At 38.9% G+C, this 27307-nt stretch overlaps 1 protein-coding gene across 1 annotated transcript in view; it reads right to left on the bottom strand.

Moving 5' to 3' along the window:
* Window positions 1-564: 564 nt before the first annotated feature.
* The window catches only part of LOC139759792 (brefeldin A-inhibited guanine nucleotide-exchange protein 3), a 93070-nt gene continuing 66327 nt past the window's right edge, over window positions 565-27307 (bottom strand). Inside the window, exons 30-38 of the mRNA XM_071682257.1 lie at window positions 25169-25373; window positions 23392-23571; window positions 20937-21054; window positions 20595-20676; window positions 19451-19597; window positions 13970-14235; window positions 10745-11703; window positions 7820-8025; window positions 565-5192 (exon numbers count right to left, since the gene is read on the bottom strand). Of these exons, the coding sequence (XP_071538358.1) occupies window positions 4974-5192; window positions 7820-8025; window positions 10745-11703; window positions 13970-14235; window positions 19451-19597; window positions 20595-20676; window positions 20937-21054; window positions 23392-23571; window positions 25169-25373 (2382 nt within the window). The 3' untranslated portion in view covers window positions 565-4973. The remainder of the gene's footprint in view (window positions 5193-7819; window positions 8026-10744; window positions 11704-13969; window positions 14236-19450; window positions 19598-20594; window positions 20677-20936; window positions 21055-23391; window positions 23572-25168; window positions 25374-27307) is intronic.

The following is a 27307-nucleotide window of genomic DNA, read 5'->3' as shown; positions in this document are numbered from 1 at the left end:
CCGCTGACAGATCCACTCCCAGATATCTAAAACACTTCACTTCCTCCAGTTTTTCTCCATTCAAACTCACCTCCCAATTGACTTGACCCTCACCCCTACTGTACCTAATAACCTTGCTCTTATTCACATTTACTCTCAACTTTCTTCTTCCACACACTTTACCAAACTCAGTCACCAGCTTCTGCAGTTTCTCACATGAATCAGCCACCAGCGCTGTATCATCAGCGAACAACAATTGACTCACTTCCCAAGCTCTCTCATCCCCAACAGACTTCATACTTGCCCCTCTTTCCAGGACTCTTGCATTTACCTCCTTTACAACCCCATCCATAAACAAATTAAACAACCATGGAGACATCACACACCCCTGCCGCAAACCTACATTCACTGAGAACCAATCACTTTCCTCTCTTCCTACACGTACACATGCCTTACATCCTCGATAAAAACTTTTCACTGCTTCTAACAACTTGCCTCCCACACCATATATTCTTAATACCTTCCACAGAGCATCTCTATCAACTCTATCATATGCCTTCTCCAGATCCATAAATGCTACATACAAATCCATTTGCTTTTCTAAGTATTTCTCACATACATTCTTCAAAGCAAACACCTGATCCACACATCCTCTACCACTTCTGAAACCGCACTGCTCTTCCCCAATCTGATGCTCTGTACATGCCTTCACCCTCTCAATCAATACCCTCCCATATAATTTACCAGGAATACTCAACAAACTTATACCTCTGTAATTTGAGCACTCACTCTTATCCCCTTTGCCTTTGTACAATGGCACTATGCACGCATTCCGCCAATCCTCAGGCACCTCACCATGAGTCATACATACATTAAATAACCTTACCAACCAGTCAACAATACAGTCACCCCCTTTCTTAATAAATTCCACTGCAATACCATCCAAACCTGCTGCCTTGCCGGCTTTCATCTTCCGCAAAGCTTTTACTACCTCTTCTCTGTTTACCAAATCATTTTCCCTAACCCTCTCACTTTGCACACCACCTCGACCAAAACACCCTATATCTGCCACTCTGTCATCAGACACATTCAACAAACCTTCAAAATACTCATTCCATCTCCTTCTCACATCACCGCTACTTGTTATCACCTCCCCATTTACGCCCTTCACTGAAGTTCCCATTTGCTCCCTTGTCTTACGCACCCTATTTACCTCCTTCCAGAACATCTTTTTATTCTCCCTAAAATTTACTGATAGTCTCTCACCCCAACTCTCATTTGCCCTTTTTTTCACCTCTTGCACCTTTCTCTTGACCTCCTGTCTCTTTCTTTTATACTTCTCCCACTCAATTACATTTTTTCCCTGCAAAAATCGTCCAAATGCCTCTCTCTTCTCTTTCACTAATACTCTTACTTCTTCATCCCACCACACACTACCCTTTCTAAACAGCCCACCTCCCACTCTTCTCATGCCACAAGCATCTTTTGCGCAATCCATCACTGATTGACTAAATACATCCCATTCCTCCCCCACTCCCCTTACTTCCATTGTTCTCACCTTTTTCCATTCTGTACACAGTCTCTCCTGGTACTTCCCCACACAGGTCTCCTTCCCAAGCTCACTTACTCTCACCACCTTCTTCACCCCAACATTCACTCCTCTTTTCTGAAAACCCATACTAATCTTCACCTTAGCCTCCACAAGATAATGATCAGACATCCCTCCAGTTGCACCTCTCAGCACATTAACATCCAAAAGTCTCTCTTTCGCACGCCTGTCAATTAACACGTAATCCAATATATATATATTTCTTTTTCTTTCTTTCAAACTATTCGCCATTTCCCGCATTAGCAAGGTAGCGTTAAGAACAGAGGACTGGGCCTTTGAGGGAATATCCTCACCTGGCCCCCTTCTCTCTTCCTTCTTTTGAAAAAAAAAAAAAAAAGAGAGGGGAGGATTTCCAGCCCTCGCTCCCTTCCCTTTTAGTCGCCTTCTACGACACGCAGGGAATACGTGGGAAGTATTCTTTCTCCCCTATCCCCATCCTGAGTGTGAACGAATGGGGCCTTTGTTGTCTTTTCCTAGCGCTACCCCGCACACATGAGGGGGGGGAGGGGGTTGTTATTCCATGTGTGGCGGGGTGGCGATGGGAATAAATAAAGGCAGACAGTATGAATTACATACATGTGTATATATGTATATGTCTGTGAGTGTATATATATGTGTACATTGAGATGTATAGGTATGTATATTTGCGTGTGTGGACGTGTATGTATATACATATACTGATAAAATGTAGCCTATCTCTTTTCTGATCCTTTTTACATAATGTTCTAGTAATAAGTAACACATCAGTTTCTAGGCCCCTTTAATGGTATGACTCAATCTGTTTCTCCCACTATGGAACTCAAGGTCTGGAGTGTCTAATAACTTCCTATCTTTTCCATGGTTGAATTTCATTAGCTGTTTGTTCTACCATTGCCAAATTTTGTCAAGGAATCTTTACAATAAAATATACAGTCCCTGTTACTTTGCACTTATTTCATAATTTTGTCATCATCAGAAAACACAATCAAACAGGGTCCTGCACTGTCAGGCAAATATTTTAATTTACAAAGATCATAATAGTAGTGGGTCCAACACTAAACCCTGTAGGATCGTACTGTTATCCTCTTCCATTCTCAAAATGGCTCCCACAATATCTATTCACTTTTTCCTATCCAGTTAAATGACTATCCATATATGTAATGCTCCTCTGACACCAGCTTGGATGTCTACCTTCAACACAGATCATTCTAGAGGATGGTATCAAAGGCCTTCTGGCAGCCTAGAAATATACAATCCTCCCTTCCATTGCATTTTTGTAAGATGCTGCTTATTCTTTCACAAAAATTCATTACATTCGGCATCCAGTAGCATGTGACAGGTAAGAAATTCTCTGAGTAACTGTAAGTGAGATTTCTACTAGGAGAATATTATAGATAAATATTCAAGCCATAGCATTGATCCTAAATGATGAAAAAGGATGCTATGGGAAACATTAAATATAGAAACTCTCCTAAAAATCAACAAGGGATACAAAAGTGTACAGCTACATATACATTGGATTCAGGAACATCAATATGCAGCAAGTGAGACAACTGCTGAAAGGCAATGTTGAAAAACATTTTATATTACCACTGCTGGCATGAACTTCCATCCACCAGTTCTCAGAATAGTACTACAGGAATAATAAAAGTGAGTGTATACTCCCTTGATCATTCCTACAAACCAACAATATACTTTTATTCTTTCTCTCATATTATGATCATGTAACCGTAAGTCCCCTTTTATGGGGCTCCAAGAATTTCAGGGAGGCCAAAGCTGAGAAATGATGGACTCCTTTGGAACAAGGAAATCCATAACAAAGGAATAGTTTTTTCAGTTTATTGACTATGATACAGCCTTGCCAAAGGTGCCTTCTTACTAAAGGTGTGACCACTGACAAGTGGAATTCCTAGGAGCCCCTTTTGCTCTCATGAAACTCCTGCAGCACTCAGGAAGCTGGCTACATCCACTGGGTGGAACTATGGGTCATTAAGTGCTGTGCGAATAAGTGGGGAGAATGTAGGGCATCTGAACAGTAAATGATCAGTGTCTTCATTGTGGTTGTTGCATTGTGGGCAAGAAGGGTCCTGGGATGTGCTGAATCGGTGTTTGAAGTAATGCTGGGATGGGTGATGTCTAAAAACATAGAAAACATGACTTATGTTTGTCTTGGGAGTGTGCTTTCATGTGGATGTATGCGTGGTGGGGTGGGAGAGTGGCTGTTTAGTGCTTGATGGGTCATTTCGGTTTGAATGTGCTTAGTCAGTACTAAATTTGCCAGGGATGAAAAGATCTGTAAATAAAGGTTGCTAAAGACTGAGGCAGGGATAGGTTCTTCATCTCTGCTTGGGGATTGGGGGTTAGTTATGCAGTGGTTTGAGTGGGAGTAATCTTGTGTTGTACCAAAGTTTTGAGTGCCAAGCATGCTACAGTGGGATTGTGTTGGGGGAGACCTTTGTTTCACTGTGTGAGTGTTGACTATTTGTGATTACTAAGCAGCTAGTGATTGTTCTGAGTACTCTACTTTGTGTGGTTTACAGCTCTGTTATATATGACCTTTTGTGAGGGTGGAAGATCTGGCAGGTGAGGCACAGTTTAGATACCTGGGGGTGGAAATGGCAGCAAATGGAACCATGGAATTACAAATGTGTCACTGGGTGGGTAAGGGGGCGAAGGTTCTGCGAGTGCTGAAGTAATTGTGGAATGAGAGACTGTTGTCTGGAAGGGAAAAAATAAGGGTGTTTGAAGGTATAGCAGTCCCAACAATATCATGTGGATGCAAAACATGGGCTATTGATAAAGGCTATGTAGAGGAGGGGGGATGAGTTGCAAATGAAATGTTTGAGGGCAATATGCGGTGTGAGATGGTTTGAAGGAGAAAGTAATGAAAGGGTAAGGGAGAGAGAAGTGGTAACAAAAAGAGTGGAGCTGAGAGAGCTAAATGAGGTGTGCTGAAAATGGTTTGGACATATGGAGTGAATGAGTGAGGATAGGACTATGCCTGCATGAGGTTGCTGCACAAGTGAAAGGTCACCTTTGGTGAGGCAGTATCATTGGTTGTACAGTCTTGTTAATGAACCTCTCACCACAAGGGAGTCCACCTTTCCTTGCTATTGAAAGTAGAGCAGCTTTGTGCTGCACAAGCCTTTGGAAAGAGGTTCTGGGTAACACCAGGATTCTTAGAAAGAGGTCAAGGAGTAATTATCAATAAATAAATAAATAAATTAATAAATAAAAAAAGTCACACACACATACCACATACACACACATTCACACACATACACACACACAAACTCACATATATAATTACAAAAACTGCTTACATAGGTTATAAGCAAGTAAGTTTACTATCAGTAACAATCAAAACTTTCTACCTGAATGTCCATGAATGAAATACTGTACTGTTTTACTCTGCTGGACTAAAACCATAAAGAGTTGCAACTCTCGTGAGGAGTTCAGCTACAACCTGACGGAGATGTGGATCATGTGCATGTGCTGTTAGGGAGCGCACAGTTGGAAATAATAGTGGCAACAATGGCTGTAGTTCAGCATCACTCAGTTGGCTGATCAAATCAAACACTGTCACGACCATTTCTGTCCAAACTTTCAGGTGAGCTTCACTGTCCTGTTAATGAAATTGTATTTTCATGAGAAACTTTCTTATACAGGTATGCATATAAGTGAAATGTAAACTTACCAACACAGAATTAATCCTCAAACCCCCAAAACTGCTCAACTCCTACTACTATCCTATATCAGTGACATAAGCAATGCAATTAAAGGTTTTAAGAACTCTCATGTTACATGCCCTGATAACGTATCAATCAAAGTTTAACATAAAACACTTTGGCCAAATTGGAATACAAGCACTTACATATATATCTGATCACTCTCGCCTACACAAAAAAATCCCTAACATTTGGAAACTTGCTAACAGTTCTAATCCTGAAAGCCTCCAAACCACCCAACTCTCCTCCTTATACCACCCCTAAATCTCTTTAAATCTCTTCTATTTTTGCAATGCACATGCTCTGAAAAACTTATCAATAAAAGAATCAAGCAAAATATCCTACTCTATCCTGTACAACATGGATTTAGATCTAATCATTCTACTACCACAATACACACAGATCTCACACAAAACATTGTGAATGGCTTCAACCAACTGTAACCCTCTCCTATGCAGTGTTAGTTGCAACAAGTATCAACAGAGCATCTAACACCATCCCCAACAACAATACAAAAAATGGTTGGCCAACTTCATAGCTGGCTGCCAAAGCAGACTCATTTAAAAAGAATTCACATCTACAATCCTTAAGTTGTACTATGGAGTTCCCTATGGAACAGGTCTTCAACCCCCTTCAATCTCTCTCTACATGACCTATCACCTTCAGCATCCCACAGTGTAAAGGTCCTTTCATGCGTATACAACCTTATAATGACATCATACCACCCTAATACCACTTAAGTAGCAACAAACATGTAACACTACATCACAAAACTGGAATGCTGGCTCAACCAGAACAGAACGTTACCATTTTAACCCCAAATTGATATGAATCTAATCTGCATCCTCCTGTAACTTTGAATGGCCAATTACTCCTGCTCAATGAAACTCTATGTATTCTAGGCATCGTGTACAAAACATATGGTATTCATCCCCACACCACAAACATCAACAAAAAGACAAAAGACAAACAATATGCCCGCAGAACACTAACTGGTACCAAATTTGGACGAGATGAACCCCTCAGTATCTTCTACAAACAATCAATCCACTTCATCATATACTATGCCTCACCTGCCTGGTCATCCACACTCTCGAAAACATATAAACACAGATGCAAAAGGCACAAAATAGAACATTCAAAACAATCACTAGCTGCCTGGGAATCACAAGCACTCAAAATTTACTCACAGAAACAAAGATTGTCCCTATACAATCCCAAGTCAATGTGCTTTGCACTCAATTCTTTGCATCAGCACATGATCTTTCCCATCCAAACCACTACATAACTAACCAATAACCTCCATGAAGAAATGTAAAGCGTAACCCCAGTTCACAACCTATACTCACAGATGATTCTTCCCCAACAAACACAACAATGGCAAAACATACACTCATGAGATGATCTGAGAAGCATTAAACATATGCAATCCCAATCACCACCCAACCAAACATACACCCACCTGAAACTGTAATCTGGATACCAACCATATCCACAACATCATAAACATCAATTCAGCACACTACAATATCCCTCATACCCAACATGAAACTTCTATACTGAGCAGTTACTCCTAAATAGTCCTGAACTTACCTTGGACAGACACATACACATCACATGATATCACCATTGAACATGTACTAACAGAGTGCCAAAAACATAGAAGTTTCACAGTGAAATATGAAATCTACCTTATAACAGTGTAAGAAATAAAAGCACTGAGGAAATTTTACACAAATAATGGAAATATATTGACAAATTTTCTAAACGAAGCCAAAATACTTAATTTTCTTCAAACAATTTCAAGCCTTGCCAAAGATGACAAAAATTCTCCCAATACAGTCCCACCTATAAATCGTTGGCACTCTAATCTTACCCAGACTCATACTTCAGTAACCTCTACTCAAAGATTCCTTCACCCCTGACAAACAGAATACTGACAAAAACACATACACACTGAAATAATCCAGCAAGCTCAAAACAAACTAACCCCCAATTCAAACTCTAACCCTCTGGACATATACCCTTCTAACTTTATGGGGTGCTTATGGAACTGGCCATGTCTATCGAGTTAAAAAGTGGAGGGATGTTTCAGTAGCAAAATAGAAGCCAATTAACATTCAACAATGTGTTAGTCTCCAGAAATACTACCTCTAACTCTTCTCTCTCAAATAAGTAACTGTAACTCATCTGTTATCCCTGGGGATGGGGAGAAAGAATACTTCCCACGTATTCCCTGTGTGTCGTAGAAGGCGACTAAAAGGGGAGAGAGCGGGTGGCTGGAAATCCTCCCCTCTCGTCTTTTTTTCAATTTTCCAAAAGAAGGAACAGAGAAGGGGGGCCAGGTGAGGATATTCCCTCAAAGGCCCAGTCCTCTGTTCTTAACGCTACCTCGCTCACGCGGGAAATGGTGAATAGTATGAAAGAAGAAAAGAAGAACTCATCTGTACACATACTTTCCTTCCTCAGACTCATAACAGACTCATATACTTATCCTATTTCATAATCTAAAAAGAGTACTAACCTTCATGAGGCTGCTAGTTCTCTGCTCTTCAATCTCTGGAGGCACAGGCTCAGCTGGTCTACTCGGTCTTTTTTCTAAGAAGGGGTTTGATCTTTTCTCTCTATGCAGTGATGGAAGGGAGTGCTGGTTTTTCCTACGTCTATAATCAGTCATCAAAGTGGCTATGTCTCTTTCAGTAGCTACACGGTAAATGCTCTGATGAGCACCTTGTAATAGACAAAATAAAAACCATATCAGTTAAACCTTTAGCATCTAACTTTCAAAATAAAATGTATACTGACCCATGAAAATATACATATAATGGCATTACTATTAACTGATACCTTAGACATTATAAAGAAATCAGACCACTTAAAGCATTTAATATTGTCTATTTAACTAGTTAAACATTCTGTGGATCAAAGAATGTTGAAAGTGAAACCAACTTAACACATGGTAAATATATGTAAATATATGCAAACGTGGGAGACAGCGGCAAAAAAAAAAAAAAAAAAAAAAAAAATATATATATATATATATATATATATATATATATATATATATATACCTGTTTCATCTTATTCTATGCCCTGTGAATATCCTCAAGAAAACTGGGACAAACTAGTATATTCTATGCTGATAACGGAAATTTTCATTTACAAATCAGTTCCATTACAGCCAGGAATATAAAAGTGCTCACAGACAATGACAATACCCTAGGAATACAGTTCTTAAGAATATATGGAAAGTTCTGTTGGGCTTGATTGGGGATAGGGAGCTGTGGATTCAGTACATTACAAATGACAGCTAGAGAATGGATGCGAATGGATGTGGCCATTCTTCGTCTGTTCCTGGGACTACCATGTTAATGCAGGAAACAGCAATCATGCATGAAAATAAATATTGTTGAGGAGTCCTTTACTGGCAAATACATGTTAAAAAGTGTGAGATCAAAATCAGAATCACAAACTGATTTTTTTTGTAAACATTTACACACTACTGAAAATGTGCGGGACTGAGGACATGTTGATGGATGAGGCATTATATGGTGATTATGTGGCTTCCTTGTGACACATAAAACTAAATTCTTACTTAGCTCAAGCTTGAACTGAGACAGTGAAAGGGTTAAGCAAGCTAATGTTCCACTTCCACAATGTAATGTTCCATGTTTGTTATTACTTGTCATGGTGCTGTAGTAATTAAGAGGTCATCTGCATGTGAAAGGATCCTAACACTGTGTTTTGCTGGTGGCAAATGGAGTTCAAGCAGGAAGATATTCAAGAGGGTTGGAGAAAAACCTACTCACTTGTGTACTTCACAGCAGAATTTTGGGATTTTGAGGATAAAGACAGCTATGAATATAGTCAACCATTTTTTGTAAGTTTTATGGAGGGGATTTCTACAATCTTTTGTGTGAGGATATGTCAAGGAATAGCAATGAAAGTTTTGCTCATGGCACTGCCATTAATGCTATATGTTAGGCTGACTGGCTATCCAGGATGTGTTTTGTGAGGTTTGTATGCAGGTGTGGCGGCGGAGCATCTGGGCTTGCAGTGCTTTGGCTGTGGGGCTGTGGATCTGTTTTTTGAAAAGTCTGGATACTGATGACAGCAGTGAAATGGGGCAGGAGGATGGAGATCTGGGAGCTTTGAGGGTTTCAAGAAGGGAAATGTGCTGATGAGTTTCCAGATGCTTTGTGTAACCAGGAGCGACTGATGACATATATAGTGCTTGGAATTGTACTGGGACAAAGTTTTCATGTAAAGGCTGATATACTGTCAAGGCTTCTTTCAGGACAGTCTTAAGGTTATATTTAAGTTATGAGTGCCAGTGAGGACAATGTGTAAGAGAGCAGTTGTGTCAGGATGAATTCTGTGCTGGTTTTTCAAGGTGGTTCTTTCAAGGAGTGTAATTAGTTTGTGGATGATTTTTGAGTATTGCTTCATTAGTACATTCATGTGTTCTTTGGGAGATGGGATATAACCATTCAAGGTTAGAAATACTTCATGTGTGGGGACCAGATTTGGGTACTGTTGGTTTTGTGGTACATCATGTTTAGAAAGTAGCACAAGTTTTCTACTTGTGTCTCAGTAATTATTTTGGTCACGATGTTGTTTGGAGTATGAGAATGTTCTATGGTTTGTGCTGATGGTATGTGGTTTAGTTAGTATGTTTCTTTGCTTTATGAGGTCTGTAACATGGGGAGGAAAACTTGGGTTACATTAATTTCTATATCTGAGAGGTATAAGTTTGTTGCTAGCTTATTTAATGGTACTCTTGAAATGGGAGATGGTATGGCCTTGGAATGAGAAGTTATCAGTAATGAAGTGCAATAGCTTGAATTCTATGTGCTGTGCAAACACAGACCAATCTTCTTTCTTGCAGTTTATGTATTATTTTTTGTAGGTTGTAAGAACTGGATGGGTTACGTGAAGTGTGATGAGAGTGGGCACCAGTAGGTGGATTTAGGATCGGGAACAGGTGATTGAATGTTTGTGGAAAATCTATTAGTATTTTCCTAAATTCCTACCATTATAAAGTAATAATACAAGGGAAGACTTCTAACCCTTAGCTCTTTCCTCTATTCATTTCTTTCTGCAATAAGCAGAAAACATATTTCAATGTAGGTATGCAAAAGGTAATGTCTGATGATGTTAGCTTTTGGAAGTGATGAGTTGGGAATCTGGGTCGTTTGTTGTATTATAAGTGGCTTTATAAGTAGTTTCCTTCTGAAATCTTGGGTGTGGGTAGCAAGCCAAGAAGAATGATAAGCACTGAAATCTGTATAGATATTAAGTTTGGGTGGGTTGGTCTACCACTCTGAAGAACATTTTCCTAAATTTATATCCAGTCTGTAAATCTTAAAAGAATCATATCTCAATATCTCATTATCTTAATGAACATGATAAAGTCAAGAAAACAAGCTACTGTACTAAATCTTCTTACCTGACAAACTAGCCACACCAGAATCTCCACACTCAGCAAAGTCTGGCAATTCTGAATCTTCAGAATCAGAGCTGTATTCTCGTGCTAAGTCAGAGAAGGTAAACGGTCTTACATCATAAGGTTCTTGTTTCTTTGGAACATCTGAGGACACTGTTGCAATCATGGGACTAGCACCGATAGTCATGGTGCCAGACAATGGGTCTCTGTCTTCCATTTCTGCTTCTAAATCCAGTTTCTTTCCTTTTGTAAAACGCTCATTAAATTCTTCAAGACTCTTTGTCCACTGAGCTAAACTCTTCCTATGACCTGTAGGGAATTCATCTGGTTGCACAGTAAGGAAGAATATTGGTTGATCATCAATTCTGTCCATAGCAGAATAATGACCATCTCTATCTATAACAAGATCCAAGTACACATCACAAAGTTCAGTGAAGGATTCTTGCAGCAAATGGATGTATTGCATAGTGTCCTCTTTTAGTAACTGTGTGGGTCGGAGGCATTTTTTATCATCAGATTCCAATGCAGTTCCTCCAATACTGCCACTCTTTTCAGTAGAATCAGTAAAGTCTTTAGAATCACTTTTAACTGTATTCTTAACTCTGACATCTTTTTCAAGAACCTCTTTTACCTCTGGCAACCCTAAACCATGTTTCACTTGTGACAATGTAAGATCAAACAATGTAACCATTCTCAGTGTCCAACTTGCTCCTGCCTGTTTATAGAGATTTGCTGCCCTCTCCGCTTGAGCCACTTTCTGCATGAGGAACTTCAAACCTGGACGACGATCAAATTCTACAGCTGCCGTGTATGAAACCTGAAGTGCATTTAGCAGTATCTGCACCTGCTCATGTGTCATGAAGCGAAGAAGTCCTGGAACTTGACCCTCACTCTCTGCTACTCTTCCCTCTTCACTGTCTCCCTTAGAAAAGTCCATACCCTGGAGCAATACATTAGCCAAACTGTTGGAAAGAAGAGAATTCAAAAACAATGACTAACCATATACAACTAACATAATTCTAAAATCTGGATACTACTAAGCATGTGTTATCTTAATTTTTTTGTTTCACATGAAACAGTTTTCCGAACAGTATAAAAAGGAATTATGAAAATGATTAAAATCATTTGTGTGAAAATACATTAAAACTCCAGTCACTTAAAGGATGCTTTCTAACATCCTAAAAACAGTATAAGTACAACGATAGATTATCCACCCCTAGGAACTCTTTATATCGCTCCTGCAGCTTCAAGGCTGCACCCCAGTCAGGAGCAGGGAAATGAAGGACTCCTTTGTGTATTCCTTTTCAATTAGTGACAATGCTACAACCTTGCAGAAGGTGACTTTTCACTCATGGTGTGACCACATGCAAATGGAGTGAAGTAACATTGAAATGTGTATACAGCAGGGTTGTTAAAGATAAATGTAAGGTAAGATTACTGAGCCACTAAACACAAGAAAATTGATCTAATAATGATGACACAGCAATCATTCATAGGCTCTAGTTTAGAAGATATATTCATTGTGCTTGGTAATGATGGATGCCCTAGTAGTTGTATGAAAGCTTAAGGGTATGGCTGCCTGATATGAACGTGGGAATGCATTTAAATGATCTATTTGTTCTACATGGAAACTGAGCCTTACACTCACTGGCCTCCCACATGTATGTATGTATGTGTGTACCATGCTGGGAAGGATCTTTACACTTGTGGGGACCCATCTCTTCAACTTTCTCTAATACTATGCAGCTTTTTAAGACTCTGTATGCTGTCTGCATTTATCATGTCTTCCTCAATTTCATTCTATTCGTTCACCATTCTTACATTATAGAAGTTCTTCATATCTTTCTTCCAAAGTTTCTAGCTCTATTTTATGCTATGTTTTCTGGGTTTCTATCCCTATATCTCTCAAAGAACTGCTCACTGTCTATGTCATCAAACTGTTTTAAAAACTTAAAAGTTGTGATAAGGTCATCCCTTACTCTTTTCTCTTTCATGGTAGGCAACTCTAATTCTTCTCGCCTTTCCCTGTAACTCAGCTGTCAAATTTCCAATAGCAACTTTGCTGCTCTTCACTGGACCTTCTCTATTAGCTCTTTGTGCTTCTTTAGGTGCAGTAACCAAACTTAAGAAGTATGTATGTTCTAGTTTTGACCTTGTATAAGATGTGAACAGTTTGATGACTATTTCCTTATAATTGAACATGAATGTAATTCTAACATTTGCTAGCAGACAGTTGGTCTCCTTAACCATTATATTACCCTAAGGTGGGACTCTGGCAATAGGCTTGGGACAATGTTGATACCCTACCCAGAGACAAGTGCCCATTCTATCAACCAATTCCTATGGGTGGATAAACAGCTGAGTTGACTGTAGACTAAATGCCACAAACAGGATCACAAACAGTAATATTAATCCCTACACCATGGAGATCCACAAATCTCCACACTTTTCACTTTCTCCAATATCCCTGCATCATCAGTAAACATATTCAGGTAGGACTGATTGTATTTACCCATTTGTGCTGTACGGGAAGGGAGTTTTATACTCAATAAGCCCTATCTCTTGAACATTCTCGAATGTCACACATTTTGAATTCATGTATGCTGTCTCCTTTAACCATGTCTTCAGTCATTTCATTCCATTCATGCACCACCCATATACTATAAAAGTACTTCATATGCTTTCTATCAAGTTTCATGCTTCATTTCATGCTGTGTCCTCTGGTTGCCCTATCCCTACTTCTTTTCAAGAACAGTTCAATGTCTGCATCATAAAAATGGTTTAAAAACTTAAATGTACTCAAGCCAACCCTCACTCTTCTCTATTCCAAGGTGCGTGTGTCTGTGTAATCACCTATTTGTATTGTACGGAGAAGGAGTTTTATCCTCATGGGGTCCCATCTCTTGAACATTCTCTATTATCATTCAACTTCTTACATTCATGTATGGTGTCTGGATGAACCATTTTCTCATTCATTCTACTCCATTCACTTCACCACTCATATAACATAATTCAATAACACCTTGTTACAGTTCAAACCACCTCATAAAGTTGGGAGATGTATCATTCAAGTTTAATAAGCACAAGGTGGGGCTCATAGTGTGCACAATATCATTGGCAAGCACAGACTTGCACAGACTTCACCAGCTTTCACATAATATGTGTGATGCTACTTTCCTTGGCGAAGATTTCTTTTTGTCCACAAACTTTGGCAAGCTATTCACCTACCTTGGTATTATGTGTGGAGACCCTCGGACAAGAAGCATTCCTAAGGTCTGCAAAAGAATCTGGTGAGCTAAAAGACCCACAACCAATGTTCGGAAGGGTACACGGACAGGTTCTCCATCTTCTGTCAAGTCTGCGTTAGTACTGCCAACTTTGTAGGTAGGTCCCTGCTCTTCTGGATACAGGAGGAAGATAAAGGACCGATCCTCAGCATCTGGGTTATCCATAGAGGCAGATACACTACCTCGTTGAGTGTCCAGCAGAAAAACCTGAAGAGAAGGACATCATCTGAGAAGCAAGTGAGACTAATTTCCCTGAAATAGATATCCATCTCAACCCATTACCAAATGTGTCCTGGAATGAGTATAGTTGGATCTGTTAACTGTAAGAGTGCTCATTTATAGGGTTAATACTACCCTATACCTCACCCAAGCACCTCACTCTCCTATGTCTGCTGCACAATCATAATAACTTTTTATTATGGCAAACAAACCATTTAGTCCTTCACAGTGACATCCAGAATTCACCTTGATTAAATATGGGATCGATGGGAAGTATACAAAAGTTTCTTTAAAACACATACTAGTATAACACAGTAGTTTCTCTTCAATCATATTTCCTTCACCTGACACATGCTTTCATGAGTAACTGTCCACCGGGGGAAGGGAAACCATCTCCTCTTGTATTTCACTTACTAAAAACAGGAACAGAAGAGCCGAGCGAGGTGAGGATTGCCCCTGAAAGGCTCAGGCTTCGGCATTCAAATATGTAAGGATGTAAATGGGAACAATGGAAGTAAGGGGAGTCGGGGAGGAATGGGATGTATTTAGGGAATCAGTGATGGATTGCGCAAAAGATGCTTGTGGCATGAGAAGAGTGGGAGGTGGGCTGTTTAGAAAGGGTAGTGAGTGGTGGGATGAAGAAGTAAGAGTATTAGTGAAAGAGAAGAGAGAGGCATTTGGACGATTTTTGCAGGGAAAAAATGCAATTGAGTGGGAGAAGTATAAAAGAAAGAGACAGGAGGTCAAGAGAAAGGTGCAAGAGGTGAAAAAAAGGGCAAATGAGAGTTGGGGTGAGAGACTATCAGTAAATTTTAGGGAGAATAAAAAGATGTTCTGGAAGGAGGTAAATAGGGTGCGTAAGACAAGGGAGCAAATGGGAACTTCAGTGAAGGGCGTAAATGGGGAGGTGATAACAAGTAGCGGTGATGTGAGAAGGAGATGGAATGAGTATTTTGAAGGTTTGTTGAATGTGTCTGATGACAGAGTGGCAGATATAGGGTGTTTTGGTCGAGGTGGTGTACAAAGTGAGAGGGTTAGGGAAAATGATTTGGTAAACAGAGAAGAGGTAGTAAAAGCTTTGCGGAAGATGAAAGCCGGCAAGGCAGCAGGTTTGGATGGTATTGCAGTGGAATTTATTAAGAAAGGGGGTGACTGTATTGTTGACTGGTTGGTAAGGTTATTTAATGTATGTATGACTCATGGTGAGGTGCCTGAGGATTGGCGGAATGCGTGCATAGTGCCATTGTACAAAGGCAAAGGGGAAAAGAGTGAGTGCTCAAATTACAGAGGTATAAGTTTGTTGAGTATTCCTGGTAAATTATATGGGAGGGTATTGATTGAGAGGGTGAAGGCATGTACAGAGCATCAGATTGGGGAAGAGCAGTGCGGTTTCAGAAGTGGTAGAGGATGTGTGGATCAGGTGTTTGCTTTGAAGAATGTATGTGAGAAGTACTTAGAAAAGCAAATGGATTTGTATGTAGCATTTATGGATCTGGAGAAGGCATATGATAGAGTTGATAGAGATGCTCTGTGGAAGGTATTAAGAATATATGGTGTGGGAGGCAAGTTGTTAGAAGCAGTGAAAAGTTTTTATCGAGGATGTAAGGCATGTGTACGTGTAGGAAGAGAGGAAAGTGATTGGTTCTCAGTGAATGTAGGTTTGCGGCAGGGGTGTGTGATGTCTCCATGGTTGTTTAATTTGTTTATGGATGGGGTTGTAAAGGAGGTAAATGCAAGAGTCCTGGAAAGAGGGGCAAGTATGAAGTCTGTTGGGGATGAGAGAGCTTGGGAAGTGAGTCAATTGTTGTTCGCTGATGATACAGCGCTGGTGGCTGATTCATGTGAGAAACTGCAGAAGCTGGTGACTGAGTTTGGTAAAGTGTGTGGAAGAAGAAAGTTGAGAGTAAATGTGAATAAGAGCAAGGTTATTAGGTACAGTAGGGGTGAGGGTCAAGTCAATTGGGAGGTGAGTTTGAATGGAGAAAAACTGGAGGAAGTGAAGTGTTTTAGATATCTGGGAGTGGATCTGTCAGCGGATGGAACCATGGAAGCGGAAGTGGATCATAGGGTGGGGGAGGGGGCGAAAATTTTGGGAGCCTTGAAAAATGTGTGGAAGTCGAGAACATTATCTCGGAAAGCAAAAATGGGTATGTTTGAGGGAATAGTGGTTCCAACAATGCTGTATGGTTGCGAGGCGTGGGCTATGGATAGAGATGTGCGCAGGAGGATGGATGTGCTGGAAATGAGATGTTTGAGGACAATGTGTGGTGTGAGGTGGTTTGATCGAGTAAGTAACGTAAGGGTAAGAGAGATGTGTGGAAATAAAAAGAGCGTGGTCGAGAGAGCAGAAGAGGGTGTTTTGAAATGGTTTGGGCACATGGAGAGAATGAGTGAGGAGAGATTGACCAAGAGGATATATGTGTCGGAGGTGGAGGGAACGAGGAGAAGAGGGAGACCAAATTGGAGGTGGAAAGATGGAGTGAAAAAGATTTTGTGTGATCGGGGCCTGAACATGCAGGAGGGTGAAAGGAGGGCAAGAAATAGAGTGAATTGGAGTCATGTGGTATACAGGGGTTGACGTGCTGTCAGTGGATTGAAGCAAGGCATGTGAAGCGTCTGGGGTAAACCATGGAAAGCTGTGTAGGTATGTATATTTGCGTGTGTGGACGTGTGTATGTACATGTGTATGGGGGGGGGGGGTTGGGCCATTTCTTTCGTCTGTTTCCTTGCGCTACCTCGCAAACGCGGGAGACAGCGACAAAGTATAAAAAAAAAAAAAAAAAAAAAGTAAATGGGATGAGAAGAAGAGAGAGAGAGAGAGAGAGAGAGGTACTATTTCTAAGAACAACAACTTGGATGTTCTGGCTCTGAGTGAAATGAAGCTCAGAAGAAAAGAGGAAGATTAATTTGGAAATGTCTGAGGGATAGAGTCTGGGGTTAACGTAAGGGTGACAGCAATGGAAGAGAGGGCATTTCTCCTGAAGGAGGAAAATTTAACAGAATAGAGAAAGACTTCACAAGCACACAAGCTCTGAAACAAAAGCTACCATGAGAGGTTGATCGAACTTGAGCTTTACAACTAAATTTGCAAGGCAGCATATTAAGGGCATCAAGGAAAAATAATGCAGTAACATGAAAGCATCTCAGCAAGAAAGCTAAAAATTGTGAAGACTGCAGTAATACCTGGAAAAATGCCAAAAAGATATAGGGCAAAAATAGATGTTGGAAAGATAATTTACTGTCATACTAGGAGAAATAAGAAACATACCCGAACATGGAACAACTACAGATACATTTGAAAGAGAAGTAGATGTATGGTTGAGGTCATTCTCTGATGAACTTTGGACTTGCAGCTATGTAAGGTATGTGGCTAAGGAAAGAAACATTATCATTCATTAAACAGGGTGTGTGGTGAGCACTGTGTGCTAGCCCTGCCTTTTTGGCAAGACCTCAAAAAGGTGATTACAGGTTGGTAGGGATTTACCATGATTTAAACTACCTCATATCTCATATCTTTAAGAAAATTCAACTCTTGGTCATGCAAATTCTAAACAGAAATTTTCTAGCATCTAAAGAACTAAATGTATATAGGTCCACAACATAATTTGATTTCATGCCAATTCTAGAATGGTCTGATGTTGAAGATGACCTGGTTAACACAAAAAAAAATTTACCTTTTCATCATAGAACTTAATAAAGACATTCTTGATTTTTTCCAAACAATGTTTCCATCTATTCTTCTTTTAACCAATTAACTATGCTGCACTGCTGCAACCTGTTACTGCACTGGCACTGTACGATATGCTAGCAGCTAAAAAAACAGAAATTGTCCAGTCCATACCTACAAATCACTTGTCTGATATTGCTTTTTAAGCATAATAAAAATGTTTGCAAATGGATAAGATCAAAACATACTAACATAATTCTTAGCTTTACATAAAAACACCCATTCAGTGGATGATGGACAAATTGGAGCTGCATTACTTGCAGCACCTGCACATCATAATGTATGGATATTGTAAATAACTCAAGTTTCTAATTGGCAATAGCAAGAGGTGGATTGTCTAGCCCAATTGCCTTGTGTCTTATGCTTACTCTATAACACGGCTATCAATTTTGGCAAACCTATGGCAAGCAAAGGGAAATATCAGCAAAACATAAAGTTCAGTAATTTTTCAGTTATACTATAATGGATGATTGATTGACAGCCTTAGCAATGATATCTACTGAAAATCAAATGATCCCAGAAGTTAAAGAATTTAATAAAAAAGTTCTAAACAGTTTTGTTACTTCATATTAAAGTAATCTGCAGTGCTTAAATGATCTACAATCAACATATGCATATTGTAAAGCTAAGGTAAGTAAACATTTATCAAAAGCAATTTCAAGATTATGACACAGGAGTCATCAGCACTCCCCCTAATTTGCACTGTCACAAGATGAAACAGAATGCATTCAATATATGTTCCAATGAAAACCTTTCCCGTATGTGATTAAGAGCCCTAACCAGATCTCCGGGTGAAAGGTGCTCAGGAGAAACAACAGTGATCCATGATATTAGGAGGGGAGTTGCAATTGTTGGGATTAAGTGTAAGAACTCATAAAAAGTTGGTACATGAACAAAGTCATCCCCCTGGCATAATTTGGAATACCTCTAACTATAAACATCTAACTCTCTGCAGCTGTCCATTTTTTTGAGTTTTCAACAATATCTCCTGCAACCTGTCCCTGCCTTGTGCTCTACATCATATATTCTTAAGCTAAAGGTTCCAGTCAAAGTCAGAAGTCTTTACAAAGGGTAGGCTTTGAATAAAAGATGGAAAAGGGCAGAAGAGATAGATAAAAAAGATGAAAGCATAATAAGTATAGTGTAGTTAAGTTGTTCCAAAGTAGAGCTACTCTCTCCAAGCTATTTTGCATCAGCCTGTGCATTTGGGTTACAAATCATTTAGGAGCAGAATTAATCTAAAAATCAATAACATTCCCATCAGTAATTTTAGCTTCAAGCTGAGGATACATATATGACGAAACTGTTCACAACATAAAAGGTAAAGACAGCTTAATGGTATGCATATATAAGTACACTAATATAAAAGTACAAAATCTAGAAACACAGATTTAGCTTCAAAACAGAATTTGTATGATAAAAAGGTTAAATTTATAATCACAAAATATAATTAAAAACATGACAGATCTTAGTCACCTGGTGGGAAAGCTGTCTGAGGCGATCACTGTCCTTGCCTGTACAGTCCCTCCTTGCAGCTACTTTGACTTGACCTACATCACCGTAAAAATTTGGAGAGTCTGGTTGGAAAAGGTTCATCAACTGGTACAAAGGAAACAGTGCCACCTACAAGAGAGAAACAGGATATCTTATAAATTTACAGAAAACGTCTTTTTTAGAAATCCTAATCTTTCTATTAAAATACTCTGCAGCCAAGTTTTTTTTTATTGTACCCTACTTGGCTTGAGCAGAAAACTGCTCTATGACCATCTCAGATGGCAGAAACCACACATCTCTCCTACCCTTTCATTACTTACTTGATCAAACCACATATTGTCCTCCAACATTTCATTTTCAACACACCCACCCTCCTTCACACAGTTCTACCTTAGACTGTGTTTTACGTCCATATATTGATTTTGGGACTACTATACCTTTAAATATTTTTGTCCTCCCAGTTAACGATCTCTTGTTCCATACATTCTTTAGCACTTCCAGACCCTTCACCCACTAACCCACCTTACGACACACTTCTGCTTTCATGGTTCCATTTGCTACTATGTCCACTACCAGGAATCTAAAATGCTTCCCTTCCTTCACTTTTTCTCTATTTCTCCATTCCTAACTCACACCCCAACTAACCTATCTCTCAACTCAACTAAACCACATAACCTTGCTTTAATTCACATTTACTCTCAACACTGAAAATATATAGTACTCATTTTGTAATGCATTAGGATCACTCATGTCATCCGATGCACACAAGCCACAGAACCATTCACCATCTGCATTTTCCTGAGACCCCATAACTATATTATAATCACTCACCTATTCTTTTTCCCTCCTAACCAATCAAATTTCCTATAGCAATCTATTCCTCAATTCGATCTTCTTCTAGCCAATCATATTAGTTCTTTCAAAATCATCATATAATCCAAATTAGTCCCTTTTCAAAACACATGTATAGACAAATATATACTGAATGGTCAGAGTTCAGTACTGAAAGCATAGTAGATCTACCTCTTTCTTTCAACAAAAATTCAGTTCTGTGAAAAGATTAAATAGATACTTAAGCTTAAAAATATTTAAAGATATTTTTCAATTTGAGATTATCTGGGTATACCTGACAACCTCGATGCAGGCCACATGCTACCACATTCCAATACTGAGTTGGAAGATGCTCTCCACAGCTGCTGATAACATGTCTGTAAAGAAATAAAGATAAATATCAATATTATAATACAATGATAAACAAGTTAATAATGTTGGTAGGATGAGAATACTTGCTATCTAATATAAAAAAATACACATTTTTGAAAGATAGTTAAGAATTCCATAAAATGTGCTTGGGATCCATCCATATACATGAATAGGTTTAGATATTAATGTCAAGTAGAATATAAGTCCAGATTTCCAGCCCCTGCTCCTATCCAAATACTGAAAATTAATATTTTCAATAACTCACCTGATACAAGCACAACCAAGCCTGGATGTGGACTCACTAGGGTGTGTGATACATTCCACAAGCACCAAAAGGCACTGCTGTAGCATCAAGAGGGCACTGGGGTTCTCATCCAGAACACCTAAATAGTATACTGTTGTGTAAAACATGATGCAGTGTCTTGGGAAAATACTTTAAGTACAAAAATTATCATTCAAGACAGAAGGGAGAACATTAAAGTCTACCAGAATTCAGGTGACATCATATATCAAGTAATGCAAATGGTTAGGATTTTTAATAACTTTCACCAGTTTTCTGAGCAAATAATATTCTTTTCTTGAATATGACTGAGCAGCAATTAGTGCAAAAGCATATATCTGTGTACCTTATGGATGACTTTTTTTATACTGAGAATTAAGCAGAAATGTCTAGCAAAGACTCATCACAAGACATACTGTGAACTAGATACAATATAATCATGAATGCACTCATTCAAACAGCATATTGCATAAATTTTTGAGTATAAATGCCAACTGAAACAAACTGAATATATGATACTAGTTGCATATAAAGCATTCAAATAGCTATCTAAATGAAGAGAAAGTAAAAAAGGATAGCAAGAGATAAAGAGTAAGTTGAATACCAAAAAGGGAAAGGACTAGTTTTAGTTATCGGACTAGCAGCTGCTTCCATTTTACTAATCAATGTTTTGAATGTGAACAAACTAAATCTTGATCTTAAAATGACAATACATTTTTTTTCAATGACTGATACTGATGTCCAGAACTGTGCCTTCTGTTCCAAACTCATTCTGGAAGGCCATACTCATCTCATTCTGTTGTACCACAACAGCAGATGTATTCTCAGCACCTCATTTTGATATAAAATTTCAAATTTACTATGTATTCTGTTTTCTTCTTATACAAGAGAGAGTCTTGTGCAGAAACTAATTTTAGCAATCTAACTGAAAAAGCCTGTGAAAAATATGGACCTGCCACACACTCACTTCACACTGTAAGGTATCAATAGATCTCGATCTTCTGTGGTCATTTCTCACCTTGGCTCTCAGCCAGTGACCTGTTTTAGAACTTCGAAGAGACAATCATCTAATATTAGTTTCAACTTTTTTCTGGGTCTGTGAGTAATGGCTTTTGGTAAACAATTATCTGGAGAATGGTGGACACTTCGCTAAAAGTCACTTGCCTTTTAGTTTCTTGAAGTATTAACCAGGAATGGACAAGTTCTCCAACTCACACACTCAAAGTTCCATTAAGTGCAAAAGATGATTATTTTCCTATTTCACTGTATCTGGTATTTTCATAGTTAGGTTCCTATGAATGTTTTGAATTCATTATTTGAAGAGTTCAAGCATTAATTATAGTGGCTTAACAAGAACCTATTGTATATATGAAAAGTATATGGTATCATACATTAGGGGTGACATAATACCATGTTAAACAAAATTAAAAAATAAAATGAAAAGTAAATTTGTTTGGACAAAAATTAAAAGCAGCTCGTAAATGATTTTTGTGTACAAAGAGGGAAATGATAAACACAAAAAGTTGCTTTCTGAAAGAAGAAAACATGCCTAGTATGCAAATTCTAATATGTTTATCAATTTCTAGGAAATGATATTAATCTACCTTTCTCTCTATTTACATCTTTGATGCCTATTCTCTTCAGGAACTCCCTCAAAGGGGTGGCCATGGCTCAAGTCTCCATAACTGGTGAACTCTAAAACTGCTTTTTAGCCTTTGGTATCTCACTATGAACAGGCCACTGGCAGATGATGACTCTGGTGTTGTGTCTCTAGAGGCTCCTATCTTATGTTCCTACCAACTACATCTATCTAGTGTATCTAACTAATGTACAAACATACAACTTTTATCTAATGCTCTTGCCTCACATGCATACTGACTACTTATACCCAATATTTCTACCTTATGCTCCTACTGAATGTTCCCACCTCCTACATCTATCTGTTGTTCTTACCATTTTTCCAAATGGCAAGGATAGTGCATAGTGCTTATCACAGGAAAATCTGGAGTTATGGAGAATGAGCTGTGCAATTAAGTGTTGTCAAGTGTTGAAAGGGACAAAAAGAGATTGAAAGTTTGTGGACAGAATGTCAGCAGTCAATTTGTGAGTAAGGCAGAAAAAAAAAAGACAGCCATCTAGGTCTGAGGAGTACAACTTGACAACCACTAAAGCGCTGGCTCTCTACACAGCCATCACTGATCCTCCCGATACCCAGATGGGTGGTACTGGTAATGTACCTCCCAAGTCGGTGACTGCCTGCCAACTACTACCTATTCATCATACTGTTTATAGACATAGATGAGAAAAAAAATATAAGAAAGTTACACATGACATCTTTACTATGCTATCTTTTGATGTTCCATATTTTGAATAGGCCATAAAAATGTTACAGAGAATAAGGTCAAGGGTGTAATAAATACTTTGTTAATACCTACTTTACCTTTATTTGCAAGTTTAGTGATGTACTCTACAACCAAATCCGATGTGAGGCCAGTGTACTGCTTAAATGATGCCATGAAGTCCCATGCAGTTGTAGAAGAGTGTGTGTTTGACCTTCGGAGCCAACCTTGCATCAGAGGCAATAATAGATGGTTCACACAATACATACCGAAAATGGGTCCTGTAGACAAAGAACAATGCGTCACAACACATTTGACTTAGCAGCAATGGTGCTCTGAGTTGAAATTGACTAAAAGTTTTTGAGCTGATCATGCTAGCCTAAAAGACTAAGATTTTATTCGTCACCTTTGTTATCATTTTCTCAACATGTACTCTCTTTTATAAACATTAATAAAAATAATCCCAAAACAACTTGAGGAAAAGTTCTCTCTGGAACTTCTTGAATGAGTAAAAAATGATTGAAGGTGACAATACTGTAGCATGATATAGCTGATGAGAAAAGAGAGGAGACAGTAAGAGTAAAGGGGACAGAAAAGACTGTGACCCTGGTTACAGAAACAGCAGAAAGATGTTGTACTGTAAGACAAATAAAACAAATAGGCTGAAAAGTGAGCTTTAGTGAAAAAAAGGAAGTGAGTATCCATACAGAGACCTTTCTGAGCCTCAACAGGAAAGATGAGGAATAATGATTGAAACATCAGTCCAGTTATTAACAAGGCTTCTCTGCAAAATTTTTCACTTTATCATTCCAGAGTCAGCAAACCATGTTTCAGAAACATAAATTAATGATGACTGCACCACTAACTTTCAACAAAACATTAAACAACTGATGATTCCCATCTTATCTTCAATGATTCTCCTTAAAGGTCTGGATATTGGCTGTCTTTCAAAATCCTGATATTCTGGCTTACACTTCAACATTCTGAATGCTATCTATCTGTATCCCTTAAATCCATTCCCTTCAAGAACTCCCTCAAGGTTTTAGCCATGACAAATGAGTCTCCATATCTGGTGAACTTTGGTGCCACTTCTTAGCCTTAAGACCTCACCCTTAACTCGCCACTACCAGAGGGCAACTCAAATGCAGCATTTTAAGGGGATCCTTAGCTAATGATCCAACCTAATAATTTTCCATAGAGTTCCCAGCTTCTTTTACCTAATGCTCTTTACCTGCTACTCCCATCTACTGCTCTTACCATTTTGCTAAAAGACAGGGCTAGAGCATAGTGCTCACAGCAGGAAAATCTTCGAGTTACAAAGAATAAGATGTGCAAGTTAAGTATTATGAAGAGCTACATGTGACAAGTATTATGAAGAGCTACATGTGACAAAGAGAGATTGTATCTTTGTGGACAGAATTTCAGCAGTCTACGCGAGCATGAGGCAGAAAGAAGACAGCTACTGGGTCAGAGAAATGCAACTTGACAACCATTGTAGTGCTGGCTCACTATGCAGCTGTCGCTAACCTTCAGATACCCAAGTGACAGTACCAGCAATATACCTTCTGGTCGGAGCCTGCCTACCAACTACAACCTACTGAATGCATAATATAAATTACTTTGCAATATGTACTGTTTATCCAATTATATTTCCTATTCAACTCCCTTTCTTAAACAAAAACTTCTTCCTTTAATTTCCAATCGTTAAATTTTTTTCCTTTTACACACTTTCCCTAAATCTTTCATTATTCCCTTTCTGTATTCAACTTCAAACTCCTTAATTTGATTCTGCTACACGTATCAACAGATCTAACCTGAAAACAACTAATTCATTTCCCTAAAGGTTAGAATAGTTTAAGTTTTGTTATGAAAATATACCTGGGCAATCTGGCAAACTACGGAGAAGTGAGAACAATGTGTCCAAGGCCTGCGGCTGGTAACGACGAGGACAAGTCATTGTAGCTCCTGCAAGTCCTTCCAGTAAGAGATACCAAACTTGCAAAATTCCACTATTCCGATCCATTGATGCTAAAGAAACTCCACTGGCACCATCAAGCAAAGGCCACAATGGCATGTAATTAACCTGTAAATTTATTACCAAATTGTAAATTTATATATCTCTTTAATTATACATGTTATACATGTAACTTTCTACATTTACAGAGAAGTGTCACATGCAAAATTTATTATGGAGGGCAACAAAATCATCACATGAAAAAATACAAAAAATAGTGATAAGAAGGTAAACTATGTATCTACTTATTAACATCTCTGATGACTATTCCCTCTGGGAACTCCCTCAAGGGAATGGCCATGGCAAAAGAGTCTACATAAGTGGTGAACTCAAGTGCTGCTTCTTAGTTTTAGTGCCTTATCCTTAACACGCCACTGGCAAAGGACAACTCTAATGCAGTGTTTCCAGAGGTTTCTGCTAAGGTAAACATCATGAGATAATTCAAAAGTTTTGAATTACTGCAAGGATAGATTTGGTATGTTTTGCAAAATTATGGTTTTGGTTCTGAAAAAAAGAATAATGGAACACAATCATTTGTGGACACACAGTGAAAGTGCAATTAATAGCTATAATTTCAACTTTCATAGCTATAATTTCAGCTCAAGGGTAAAGGGGAAGAGTGGTTTGGGAATGTCTGGGGAGTGAAGTCAGGGGTTAGTGAGAGGACAAGAGCAAGGGAAGGAGTAGCAATGCTCCTGAAACAGGAGTTGTGGGAGTATGTGATAGAATGTAAGAAAGTAAATTCTCGATTAATATGGGTAAAACTGAAAGTTGATGGAGAGAGGTGGGTGATTATTGGTGCATATGCACCTGGGCATGAGAAGAAAGATCATGAGAGGCAAGTGTTTTGGGAGCAGCTGAATGAGTGTGTTAGTGGTTTTGATGCACGAGACTGGGTTATAGTGATGGGTGATTTGAATGCAAAGGTGAGTAATGTGGCAGTTGAGGGAATGATTGGTATACATGGGGTGTTCAGTGTTGTAAATGGAAATGGTGAAGAGCTTGTAGATTTATGTGCTGAAAAAGGACTGATGATTGGGAATACCTGGTTTAAAAAGCGAGATATACATAAGTATACTTATGTAAGTAAGAGAGATGGCCAGAGAGCGTTATTGGATTACGTGTTAATTGACAGGCGTGCGAAAGAGAGACTTTTGGATGTTAATGTGCTGAGAGGTGCAACTGGAGGGATGTCTGATCATTATCTTGTGGAGGCTAAGGTGAAGATTTGTATGGGTTTTCAGAAAAGAAGAGTGAATGTTGGGGTGAAGAGGGTGGTGAGAGTAAGTGAGCTTGGGAAGGAGACTTGTGTGAGGAAGTACCAGGAGAGACTGTGTACAGAATGGAAAAAGGTGAGAACAATGGAAGTAAGGGGAGTGGGGGAGGAATGGGATGTATTTAGGGAATCAGTGATGGATTGCGCAAAAGATGCTTGTGGCATGAGAAGAGTGGGAGGTGGGTTGATTAGAAAGGGTAGTGAGTGGTGGGATGAAGAAGTAAGAGTATTAGTGAAAGAGAAGAGAGAGGCATTTGGCGATTTTTGCAGGGAAAAAATGCAATTGAGTGGGAGATGTATAAAAGAAAGAGACAGGAGGTCAAGAGAAAGGTGCAAGAGGTGAAAAAAAGGGCAAATGAGAGTTGGGGTGAGAGAGTATCATTAAATTTTAGGGAGAATAAAAAGATGTTCTGGAAGGAGGTAAATAAAGTGCGTAAGACAAGGGAGCAAATGGGAACTTCAGTGAAGGGCGCAAATGGGGAGGTGATAACAAGTAGTGGTGATGTGAGAAGGAGATGGAGTGAGTATTTTGAAGGTTTGTTGAATGTGTTTGATGATAGAGTGGCAGATATAGGGTGTTTTGGTCGAGGTGGTGTGCAAAGTGAGAGGGTTAGGGAAAATGATTTGGTAAACAGAAAAGAGGTAGTAAAAGCTTTGCGGAAGATGAAAGCCGGCAAGGCAGCAGGTTTGGATGGTATTGCAGTGGAATTTATTAAAAAAGGGGGTG

The sequence above is a fragment of the Panulirus ornatus genome, chromosome 34 (assembly GCF_036320965.1).
Source record: "Panulirus ornatus isolate Po-2019 chromosome 34, ASM3632096v1, whole genome shotgun sequence".
Lineage (NCBI taxonomy): Eukaryota > Metazoa > Arthropoda > Malacostraca > Decapoda > Palinuridae > Panulirus > Panulirus ornatus.
This window is presented reverse-complemented; position numbering and strand designations above follow the sequence as displayed.